The 12,500-nt window shown below is 45.1% G+C and overlaps 1 protein-coding gene across 1 annotated transcript in view; it reads left to right on the top strand.

Moving 5' to 3' along the window:
• The window catches only part of LOC127003474 (xaa-Pro dipeptidase-like), a 70,193-nt gene that overhangs the window by 34,734 nt on the left and 22,959 nt on the right, over nt 1-12,500 (top strand). The window contains exon 5 of the mRNA XM_050870206.1: nt 4,216-4,269. Within this exon, the coding sequence (XP_050726163.1) occupies nt 4,216-4,269 (54 nt within the window). The remainder of the gene's footprint in view (nt 1-4,215; nt 4,270-12,500) is intronic.

Genomic DNA, 12,500 nt, shown 5'->3' with positions numbered 1-12,500 from the left:
TTCATCTTCAATACCCTTTTCTTCTTTCTCTTCTTCCTTCTTTTTGTCTTCCTCCTCCTCCTCTTCCTCTTCCTTTCTCCACTTCATTCACTCCTTCATATCACCATTATCTTTTCTTTTTCTTATCTATCTCCTCCACCTCCTTCACCTTCAACACCACCTTCATCACCACTTATACTCTTCATCCCCACCACCACTTCAGCACCGCCACCACCACCACCTCCACCACACCTCAGTCACGTGGTCCGCTCATGCACACCCTCAGACTGCCATACGTTTTACCCTAATTGGAATCATCAGTCAGTCAGTCAGTTAGTCAGTTAGTCAGAGAGAGAGAGAGAGAGAGAGAGAGAGAGAGTCACGTTGATTGATTGATTGATTTTGGTTGATTGGTTTAGTGTTTCTGGTATTGATTTTTTTTGGTTGATTTTTTTGTTTTTTTTTGTGTTATTTGTATTTCTTTATTTTTTTGTGTATTTTCTTCCTTATTCACTTTCTTTCCCTTCTTCTATCTCTTCGTCTTCTTCTTTTTTCTTTACCGATGTTTTCTCGTACTCATTTTCTTTTTCTTATGTTTCTTCTCTTTTTTTTCGTATTTTCTTTCTACATTTGTTACTCTACTTCTTCCTTTCCTTCTTCTTTTTTTTTACCTGTGTTTTCTCCTTCAGCTCAATTATCTACTTCTTCTTCTTCATTTTCCTTTCCTCCTTCAGTTTCATCATGTCTTTTGTTCTAGTACTAAATTGTCTTCTTCCTCTTCTTCCTCTTCTTCCTCCTTCTTCCTCTTCCTCCTCCTCGTCGGTAGTCGTCAGAATGAGTTAGCATTTTTATTGTTATTATTCACAATACTTTCTCATTGTCTTACTTTCGCTTTTATTTTCCTTTCTCCATGTTGTAAGGGGAGTATTTTCTCTCTCTCTCTCTCTCTCTCTCTCTCTCTCTCTCTCTCTCTCTCAGTAGAAATTTTGCTGTTGTTATCATTGCCTCACCTCCTCCTCCTCCTCCTCCTCCTATCAGTAAGGAGGAGGAGGGAGGCACTCTGGATATTTCTCTCACCAGGGGGCTGTTGGTAGGGGAAGGGGAGGAGGGTGGAAGGGAAAGGAAGGAGAGAGGATTAAGTTAAGTGAAATTAAAAGGGAACCTGATAATGAGAAAGAGAAAGAGGAGGAGGAGAAGGAAGAGAAGAGAATGGAGGATCAAAGGAAGATTAGAGAGGTCTGATTAATTTACAAAAGGAAGGGAAGAAAATAAAAGAAAAAGGAAGGGAAGGAGGGAAGGAAGATACATTTGAAGTACGAAGAAGGGAGAAGAGGAGGGTTGAAGAGTTATTTTAAGGTAAGAAGAGGAGATAGAAAGAGGGAAAAGAGATAGTTATTTTAGGGTACGGAGAAAAAAGGAGATAGAAAGAGAGAAGAGAAGGGGAAGGACAGTTATTTTAGGGTAAGGAGAAAAAGGAAATAGAAAGAGAGAGAAGAGAAGGAGAGGAAGGCCAGTTATTTTAGGCAAAGGAAAAGAGGAGATTGAAGATAGAAAAGAATCGAGGTAAAGAGAGGGAGAAGAGGAAGAGAGGCAGAGATATTTTAGGGTAAGATAAAAGAGGAGATAGAGGTATAAAGGAAGAGAGGTAGAGGGAGAAAAGGAGAAAATGGGAGGTATATTGATAAGGAAAAAGAGAGATAGAAATACGAAAGAAAGGAGAATAGAAAGGAGAAGAAGAGGAGAGGCATAAGTTTGGGAATAAGAGGAGGAAGAAAATAAGAAGGAATAGGTATAGAAAGAGGAAGAAGAGGAGGAAGGAAAAAAGGAGAAAGGAATATAGAGAGAAAGAGGAAGAAGAGGAGCAGAGAAAGAGGTATTTTAGGAAAGGAATAAGAGAGGAAAGAGGAAAGGAATAAAGGTAGGAAGGAAAGGCTTAGAAGGAAGGGAAGGAAAAACAAGTTCCGTGAATAAAGAGGAGGAGGAGGAGGAGGAGAAGAGAAGAGGAGCGAAGGAAGAGGTATTTTAGGAAAGGAAGAAGAGAGGAAAGAAGAAAGGAATAGACGTAGGAAGGAAAGGCAAAGAAGGAAGGGAAGAAAAAACAAGTCCCGTGTATAAAGAGGAAGAGGAGGAGGAGGAGAAGAGAAGAAGAGGAGCGAAGGAAGAGGTATTTTAGGAAAGGAAGAAGAGAGGAAAGAAGACAGGAATAGACGTAGGAAGGAAAGGCTAAGAAGGAAGGGAAGAAAAAACAAGGACCATGTCTAAAGAGGAAGAGGAGGAGGAGAAGAGAAGGAGGTAGGCTGAAGAAGAGGAACGAAGGAAGAGGTATTTTAGGAAAGGAAGAAGAGAGGAAAGAAGAAAGGAATAGACGTAGGAAGGAAAGGCTAAGAAGGAAGGGAAGAAAAAACAAGGACCATGTCTAAAGAGGAAGAGGAGGAGGAGAAGAGGAGGTAGGCTGAAGAAGAGGAACGAAGGAAGAGGTATTTTAGGAAAGGAATAAGAGAGGAAAGAGGAAAGGAATAGACGTAGGAAGGAAAGGCAAAGAAGGAAGGGAAGAAAAAACAAGGACCATGTCTAAAGAGGAAGAGGAGGAGGAGAAGAGGCTGAAGAAGAGGAACGAAGGAAGAGGTATTTTAGGAAAGGAAGAAGAGAGGAAAGAGGAAAGGAATAGACGTAGGAAGGAAAGGCAAAGAAGGAAGGGAAGAAAAAACAAGGACCATGTCTAAAGAGGAAGAGGAGGAGGAGAAGAGGAGGTAGGCTGAAGAAGAGGAACGAAGGAAGAGGTATTTTAGGAAAGGAAGAAGAGAGGAAAGAAGAAAGGAATAGACGTAGGAAGGAAAGGCAAAGAAGGAAGGGAAGAAAAAACAAGGACCATGTCTAAAGAGGAAGAGGAGGAGGAGAAGAGGAGGTAGGCTGAAGAAGAGGAACGAAGGAAGAGGTATTTTAGGAAAGGAAGAAGAGAGGAAAGAAGAAAGGAATAGACGTAGGAAGGGAAGAAAAAACAAGTACCGTGTCTAAAGAGGAGGAGGAGGAGGAGGAAGGAGGAAAAAAATATTGGAAGAGGAGAAAAAAAAAGAAAAAAAAAGTGGTTTAATTTGCAATGCGTCAGATTTTCCTATTTCCCTGCACACACACACACACACACACACACACACACACACACACACACACACACACACACACACACACACACACACACACACACACACGTAGCCTGAAGGTTATTTGCCGTAATTTCTCTTTTTTTTTTCTTTCTTTTTTGAGAGAGAGAGAGAGAGAGAGAGAGAGAGAGAGAGAGAGAGAGAGAGAGAGAGAGAGAGAGAGAGAGGACATGGAGCAGAAGTAGATGAGGAGAGGAGGACAAGGAGGAGGCTGGTGAAGAAGAGGAGGAGGAGGAGGAGGAACATATGACAAAGAAAGAAGAAGGGGAAGAAAAAAAAGAAGACAAGGAAGATCTAATGGTGACGGAAACAAAGGAAGAGGAGGAGGAGGAGGAGCAGACAAAAAAGGAAGACACTGGAGGAGGAGGAGGAGGAGGAGGGTACACGGAGAGGAAGGAGGATGAAGGATAATGAGGATGGAAGAGGAAGGGGAGAGGAGACAAACCACCACCACCATCACCACCTCCTCCACCACCACCACCAATATTGTGTCCATGACCTACCGACTCCTGCATGTGTGTGAGAGAGAGAGAGAGAGAGAGAGAGAGAGAGAGAGAGAGAGAGAGAGAGAAGGTATAGGGACGAAGAGAGTTTCAGATACAAGGACTTGAGATGGTTTTCGTCTCTCTCTCTCTCTCTCTCTCTCTCTCTCTCTCTCTAGACGACGTTGAGTATTGATCCCTGCAGTCTAACTTTCCTCCTCCTCCTCCTCTTCCTCCTCCTCCTCCTCTTCCTCCTCGTGTTTGTGTGTGTGTAGTGCAGGCGTGGTGTGTATGTTTACGTGTGTGAGTGTGTGTGTGTGTGTGTGTGTGTGTGTGTGTGTGTGTGTGTGTACGTGTGTGTGTGTGTGTGTGTTCATGCAGTATTCATTGATGGACTGAAAATATTTACTTCTGTGTTTGTTTGTTTGTTTGTTTGTTTATATATAGTCAATTTGCGTCCTTGTTTGGTCAATGGATTTTGGAGTTCATTTGCATGTGTTTGTTTTTTAATGTTGTTGTGTTGAGTGATTGCTTTGTTTGGTGTTTGTTTTTGTTGATTGATTTGTTTGTTTATTTGTTTGTTTGTTTACCTGCAGATAGCCGACGTGCTGAGGGAGATGTCAGGACTTGATGGAACTCTTTACACGTTGGTGAGTGTTATTTTTACTATTATTATTATTATTATTATTATTATTATTATTATTATTATTATTGGTGTTGTCTTCATCCTTCTCCTCCATCTTCTTTTCTTCTCCCTCTTCAATATCTTCTTGTTCTAAATCGTCTAGTTCTTCTTCATCTTCTTCTCCTATTATTATTATTATTATTATTATTATTATTATTATCATCATCATCATCATTATCAGTCTTCTTCGTGTCCTCCTCCATCTTTTCTTCTTCCTCTTCAATTTCCTCTTGTTCTAAATCGTCGTTCTTCATCTTTTTCTTCTTTTCTTCTTATTATTAATCGTTTTTTTATCCCTCCGTCCTCCTTTTCGTCTTCTTCCTCTTCCTTTCCTTCTTGTTCTTCCTATTCTTGTTTTTCTTCATCTTATTATCATTATTTGCTCTTTCTGCTGTTGTTTTTATCCACTTCCCCTTTCTTCCTGTTTTGTTATTGTTGTTATTGTTGTTGTTGTCATTGGTAGTCGTAGCAATAGTTATTGTTGCCGTATATTGAAGGTGGATTGAACTGGTTTCATGCTTGCTCGCCTGCTCTCTCTCTCTGTGTGTGTGTGTGTCTGTAAGGGGTTGCTATATAGACACGTGCATACTAACGTGCTATCCTTGCTAACTAGGATGAAGAAAATGGGGGCAGGGGGAGGGGAGAGAAAGGGAAGAGAGAGGGGCAGGGGAAGGGAAGAGAGGGAAGAAGGGAAGGGGAGGAAGGAAAGTAGAGGAAAGGGACGAGGGAAGGGGAAGAGATGAGGGAAGTGAAGGGGAGAGAGAGAGGAGGAGGAGAGAAAAGGGAGGAGGGAAGGGGAAGAGAGATGGATGGAGGCAAGAGAAGGGAGGCAGGGGAAAGGGAAAAGAGGGAAGGAAGGAAAGGAAAGAGAAGGGAGGAGGGAAGGGGAAGAGAGATGGATGGAGGCAGGGGAAAGGGAAAAGAGGGAAGGAAGGGGAAAAGAAAAGGGGAGAGAAGGGAGGAGGTAAGGAGAGAGAGAGGAGGAGGTAAGGAGGTATAGGGAGGAAAGAGAAAAGTTGAATAATGAGTGATTGGAACAGCTGACGGGGAGGTTAATTAGAGCTAGGAGATGGGAGAAGTGGGGAGAGGGGTGAGGGGAGTAGAGAAGGGAGTGTGGGGTGAAAATAATGAAGGGGTGGAAGGGGAGGAAAGAAGGGGAATGGAGAGGTTGGAAGAAGGGAGAGAGGAAGAGTGAGATAGGGGAAATGGGGTGAAAGATATTATAGATGAATGGGTGGAAGGGGAGTAAAGAAGGGGAGATAGGAACGTATGGGAGAGGAGTGAATGGAAAAAGGAGATAAGGAAGGGGAGTGAAAATAATAAGGGTGCAGAAAGGGAGAATAAAAGAGGAGGAGGGGAAGAAGGGGAATGGGAGGATTGGGAGACGAGTGAAAGGAACAGGAGATAAGGGAGATTAGGGTGAAAGATAATAGATAAGGGAGTAGAAAGGGAGAATAGAGGAGGGGTGGATTTGGGAGTGAGGGAAGGAGATAAGGGAGATTAAAGTGAAAATGATCGATAAGGGAGTAGAAAGGGAGAATAGAGGAGGGAAGGATTTGGGAATGAGGAAAGGAGAAAAGGGAGATTAAGGTGAAAAATAAGTTAAGGGAGTAGAAAGGGAGAATAGAGGGGAGGATTTGGGAATGAGGAAAGGAGAAAAGGGAGATTAAGGTGAAAAATAAGTTTAGGGAGTAGAAAGGGAGAATAGAGGGGAGGATTTGGGAGTGAGGGAAGGAGATAAGGGAGATTAAAATGGAAATAATCGATAAGGGAATAGAAAGGGAGAATAGAGGAGGAGGAGGATTTGGAGTAAGGAGTGTAAGGGGAGGAATAAAGGGAGGGGAAGTGGTTGAATAGAGCAAGGATGGAATACACGTGATGGTGGAAGGGGGGGGTTGATTGTGGAGGGGGGGAAGTGGAAGGGGTGTTGCCTCCCCCCCTTTATACTCCCCTCTCCCCCCATTTTCTTGTCTGTAATTAACAAAAGTCGAAAGAGAAAGTTTGAAGTTGCCAAGGCTACTCTTATCCCCTTCTTCCTCCTCCTCCTCCTCCTCTTCCTCCTCACATGATTACATCCCTACTTCCTCTACTGCTTTCCTTCCTTCCTTCCTTCCTTTCCTCTTCCCTCACTTTTTTTTTTCTCTTCCCATCGTAATCATGTCCCTTTAATCTTGCCTTTTCAATGTCTGCTCTCTCTCTCTCTCTCTCTCTCTCTCTCTCTCTCTCTCTGAAAAACCTTATTCATTTTTTTTCTGTCTGGCGAATAAGCTGTCATTATGTGTGTGTGTGTGAGAGAGAGAGAGAGAGAGATAGTCAGGTGTGCCTTGATATTCATAGTATACGTTTTCACAGTCTAATTATATCTTGCTAGATCTCTCTCTCTCTCTCTCTCTCTCTCTCTCTCTCTCTCTCTGCAAACAGACACACTCACCTTGCAGTAATTTTGTGTATACTTTCTCCGTGTGTGTGTGTGTGTGTGTGTGTGTGTGTGTGTCGCCTTCGCCTTCCGCCGCCTCCAAGCCTTGGCGCTGTACACAATTGCAATGTTCCCCAAGGTTCCGGAAGAGCGCCCGTGGCCCGGTAATGATTTCCCTCTACCTGAGAGAGAGAGAGAGAGAGAGGTGCGTGTCTGCCAACTCAGTCTGGTTCGGGGGGCGCCGTATCGCTGCGCCTCCCGCAGCCGGGGAAGGGGAGGGCACCTAATATAGATTGAATGGAGAAAGGAAAACAGCGGCGAGGCCCGGAGCTTGGCGTGCACCCGGCGCGTCACGCAGCGAATGTTGAGTGACGCAACGGGGAGGAAGTGTGTCACCGCCGCGCTGCCGGCCGTACGAAGCTACTTCCCACAATGAACCTGTATGTTTTCTGCTTATATTTCCCTTATGATTCGATCTGCATACCCCAAACCATGATCAGAAAACCTAAACATGCATACAGTAAAGGAATAAAAGCTCAAAACGGTCTAAAATCGAAGAAGCCTGCTTTGTTTTGCTCCGCTGTGTGGCGAATGCACTGCCACCTCGCGGCCGGAGGAGGAAGTAGATTTGTTTGTAAACAAAGGAGCTGGCCCTTGATAGTGACTCGATATGATACCGCGTGGAACGGGAGGAGGGGGGTGGAGGACGAGGGGCGGGGGGAGGAGAAAGAAAGGAGGGGCGTATCAGGAGCATATAGATAACCTTGTGTGATTCCATGAAGAGGTGGAAGGTGTGTGTGTGTGTGTGTGTGTGTGTGTGTGTGTGTTCTTGCTCCCTTGTGATGCTGGCGGAGGCTTGCGAGATGGCGCCCGCGTCGAGATGGAGGAAGAAAAGCTAAAACATGCAGCAAAAAAAAGCTCACGCGGCCATTTTGTATAACCCCCATCATATTACTATTTCCCTTATTACTATTACGTCAAGGGCCACGCAGGGCAAGCAGGCAAGCAGGCACACAAGCAGAGGAGCGGCGAGGAGTGATCTCTCGTATTGATCCCCGCTGCCCGACTCATTCATTCACAAGTCAGGTGCAGCGGGCGGTGTTTTTCTCACGCCCTCTCCTGCATCCTTTTGTCCTCTGCTGCTGCTTGTCGCGAGTCACCACCACGCTAACGGTTGTGTGAGGTTGACGTGGTGTTGAGAGGGCGTGGGGGATGATGGTGTTGGAGACGGCGCTGGTGAGGGTGAGGGTGGCGGTGTTGGCGGCGCGGGCGTGTCTGGCTAGGCGGCTGAGGGAGGGAGGAGGGGAGAGCCACGAGAGTATACTACTACGCCTTATTGATTCTCTCTCTCTCTCTCTCTCTCTCTCTCTCTCTCGGGGAAATGCACGCACTACGGCCGCGGCGCAGTTCACTTCCTTTCCCTTGTCCCGCGGCCCTCGGCGTCTCCAAAACAGACCCTCACAGACAGCCGGCCGCCGCCACGCCACCTGAGAGAGAGAGAGAGAGAGAGAGAGAGAGAGAGAGAGGTACACACAAAGCAGCTATTTCCTTAGTGTCGCATGCTTATTTATTTTACCAAGAGTAATGATTAAATATATGGAGAATGCTAATCTACAACTACTTATTTTCTACTACTACTACTACTACTACTACTACTTCTACTGGTCCTCCTACGCGTCTCAGGATATAGCCTTCAACCCTCCAAAAGCTACGCAATGAAAAGCTACAAAAAAAGGGCAATAAGTTAAGTTCGTAAGCTGCGAGTTCTCTCCGTTAAGTCTACGCGCTGGGGGATGGAAAGGGGGAAGGGAGGGAGGGAAGGAAAGAGGGATAGGGGTAAGTGGGAAGAGGGGAAGGGAATGAGGTAAGGGGAGATATGAAGGGGGGAGAAGGGGAGAGAGGAAGGGAGGAGGGAGAGGGGTAAATGAGAACAGGGAAGTGAATGAGGTAAGGGGAGATATGAAGGGGGAGAAGGGAGGAGGGAGAGGGGTAAATGGGAAGAGGGGAAGGGAATGAGGTAAGGGGAGATATGAAGGGGGAGAAGGGAGGAGGGAGAGGAGTAAGTGGGAAGAGGGGAAGGGAATGAGGTAAGGGGAGATATGAAGGGGGAGAAAGGAGAAGGGAGAGGGGTAAGTGGGAAGAGGGGAAGGGAATGAGGTAAGGGGGGAGAAGGGGAGAGAGGAAGGAAGGAGGGAGAAGGGAAGGGAGGGGAGAAAAAGGTAGTCACGTGATATGCTAGTTTGTCTGTCCTCTCTCTCTTCCGACCACCTAACTTCCCACCGTGAGAGAGAGAGAGACTCATATCAGTGAATCGACAATCAAATGGATCCCTTCTCTCCCCCCTTTCCCCCCTTCACACACACACACACACACACACACATTTCATACAACTGGTGGCTTGATCAGCTGAACACATATTTGGTAATGTTTTCAGTACACACACACACACACACACACACACACACAGCTTCACGTGGTCATGTGCGCATTGGGGTGAGGGGGGGGGGGGGAAGGGAGGTAGTCATGGTGGTAATGGGCCAGGCGCCAGAGAGCATGATAACGAGAATTCGACGTCCCATCATGTCTCTCTCTCTCTCTCTCTCTCTCTCTCTCTCGTCATCCAATCACAGTCGAGGTTGCAACTTTTCCTGCGTTTTCATTGGTCGGCCGCTGACTACACCCCTCTCCTGATTGGCTGACGGCTGGGTGTTAGGTAATTTTTTTTCCTCCCTTCATTGAACGTTCGGGAATGGGTTCTGAGAGGAAGGACAGGGAAGAAGGAGGATACGTAGGAAGGAACGATTGGTATGTGTACGTAGAATAGGGAATGGGATAGAAGTAAAAGGGATAAATGTTAGGATAAGGGAGGAGAGAAGAGGGAAAAAGAATGATAGGAAACGAGAGGTATGTTGGATAGGAAAGAGGAGAAATGTTGAGTGAATAAAGAAGGATTAGAAGTGGATAGGAAAGGTATGTGAAAGATAGGTGTATGTAGGATGAGGGAGGATAGGAAACGAAAGGTATATGTAGAATAGAGGAAAGGAGAAAGGTTGAGTGGATAAAGAAGAATTAGAAGTGGATAGGAAAGGTATGTGAAGGATAGAAAGGATGAAGGAGAATAGAAAAGGACTGTGCATGATAGGGGATGGATTAATAGTAAAAGAGAAAGGCGTTAAAGGATAGGAAAGGAGAGAAAGATAAAGAGGATAGAGAAGGGTCAAAATAGGATAGGTTAGGTATGTGTTGGATAAGGAAGGGAAGAAAGCTAGGGGAGAATATGAACGATGAAGGGAGAAGAAGAGCTGAAGAAAGGCGTTAAAGGAGAGGGAAGGGAAGAAAGATAAAGGGGATAGAGAAGGGTAAAAATAGGATAGGCTAGGTATATATATAAGAGAGGGAAGGGAATAGATAATGAAGGGTGAAGGGAGGATAGCAAAGAAGAAGAGAGGGAAGTTCATAGAAGGCATGAAAGGTTAGATTCAGTCAGGAATGCGCCTTTACTGAACGACGGAGAAAGGGCTCGGCAAGGCATGGAGGAAATGATAAGGCGGAAACGGACGAGGAATGAAGATAATTTCGAAGAAGGAACTGAAAGGTAAAATGAGAGGGAACGTAAATATTGTGAAAGGAATGAACGGTACAAGCCTTACGTGCGGTCTTTCCAGGAACGAATGAAAGACAGGAAGTGTACATGTTCGTCTGTTGTTAGCAGCCATGTATAAACCACACACACACACACACACACACACACACACACACACAGGTGGGAGCTGATAAAGAAGATAAGATCAGAACCGGAATGTGTCTGTAGTTCGGAGTACACACACACACACACACACACACACGGAGAGAGGAAATGGAGCGTTCGGTTAGGAAAAAACAAACGATAAGAATAATATAAAAATAAAAACACAGAAACACACAAACAAGGGAAACACACACACACACACACACACACACACACACACACACACACACACACACACACACACACACACACACACATAACACAACACAACGAGGATAGAACACACAAAACCACTAACGAGAAAAACATATGAACTTGAAAGAAACGTGAAATAAAAGTTAAAAAAAATAAAAAAAAGTAAAAAGTGAAAACAGGGCAACCACAAGCCAAGTTCACACACACACACACACACACACACGAAGACAGACAAACTCAAACAGACACAGACAAAACCTTGAATTCACGTACACCAATGTCATGGCGCCTGTTTGTTTGTTTACCTCTGCGCGGAGACGAGGAGGAGGAAGAGGAAGAAGAGGAGGAGGAGAGACAACATGGCCGACACGACACAAGACTGGCGCCGAGGAAACTTTTTTGGAGGAGGAAGAGAGGAAGAGGAGGAGGGAGGGCTGGTCCACGGCCTTGGCAAGTACTTTAACCCCAGCCAGAGAAGCCCTCCCTCCTGCCCTTCCTTTCCACCCTCCATCTGTCCCTCCTTTTCCCACCCTCTCTCTCCCTCCCTGCCTCTCACACCCTGCCTCATGCTCCCCTACCCTTGCATAACATAGGTAGCCAGGTGGGCAGGGTTGGATAAGGTCTGTATTGCCTAAAAGCCCGCATTCTTGAACATTTCGTTGCCCAAACACAAGGCTTTCGTAGGAGTTTTGGGCATTTCCAGGGATAGTTTTATGACCCGGGTAGTAGGTTGATCATTCTTCTATACCATGAACGGGAGAAAACACTCATTATAACCCGATTTATCTCCTTTTTGGCCTCTAGAAATGGGTGATGTGAAGAAGCCTTGATACCGACCTAGTTATCATGAGTGTGGGTACGTGGGTATGCTCAGGTGGACAGGGCGTGTAGGTGAGGTGTGAGTTCGTGTTCCACTTTCACTGATTTTAACACGTAGGTATGTTCATTATCACCTTAGGATTGACACGCATTGGTTGTGGTATCAGTGTTCTTTGTATCGTTAAGGTCAACTATTTTCCTCCTCCACATACCCTTTATTTCGATACGTATAGACAGGTAAAGGTCAGGATTAAAAGAGGTATACGTATTGGTGTGGGTCGTTAAGGTCAACTATTTTCCTCCTCCACATACCCTTTATTTCGATACGTATAGACAGGTAAAGGTCAGGATTGAAAGAAGTTACGTATAGACAGGTAAAGGTCTGGATTAAAAGGAGTACACGTATAGGGATGGAAACGTATTGGTAATGACATCTATATTCACTTAATCAAATACGTAGCATATTTTTTTTTTGTAAGCTATATAATTGCGATTCTAGTTTTAACATCTAGTTCACTGTTCCCCTTCGTTGGTTAGGTAATGTTCATTATTCTTCTATTTCCTCAGTAGTTTAGGGAAAAGAGACATTGGAAGCTTGTTTATCTAAGCTTGCATTCGTCTTATTATGAACTAATGTTAGACAGAGGACTGAAATAGGAACAGGAACAAGAGAGTGGTCTAGCCTTCTACTATAACACATCCTTCTCAAATTCTTCAAATCTGTCCCCACCGCCATCACCGCCAGAGAGAGAGAGAGAGAGAGAGAGAGGCGGTGTGAGAAAGAGGATGTAATAATAATAAATAATGGAGAAAAAGGAGGAGGAAGAGGAAAAGGAATAAAGAAGAAACAAATGATGAAATGGAGAGAGGTGGTGAAAGAAAGGATGTAACAATGAGAGAGAGAGAGGGAGAGAGAGAGAGGGGGGCCGTTCCGTGGGTCTCCTTGCTCGCCGTCCTGTCCCGACCCTCCCGCCAGCCTCACACACACAGTCTTGCCTGAAGTGTCCCTCATCTGATC

Source organism: Eriocheir sinensis, chromosome 25 (genome assembly GCF_024679095.1).
Source record: "Eriocheir sinensis breed Jianghai 21 chromosome 25, ASM2467909v1, whole genome shotgun sequence".
NCBI classification, from domain to species: Eukaryota; Metazoa; Arthropoda; class Malacostraca; order Decapoda; family Varunidae; genus Eriocheir; species Eriocheir sinensis.
The sequence above is the reverse complement of the archived record's forward strand: the minus strand, read 5'-3'. Positions and strand labels throughout refer to the sequence as shown.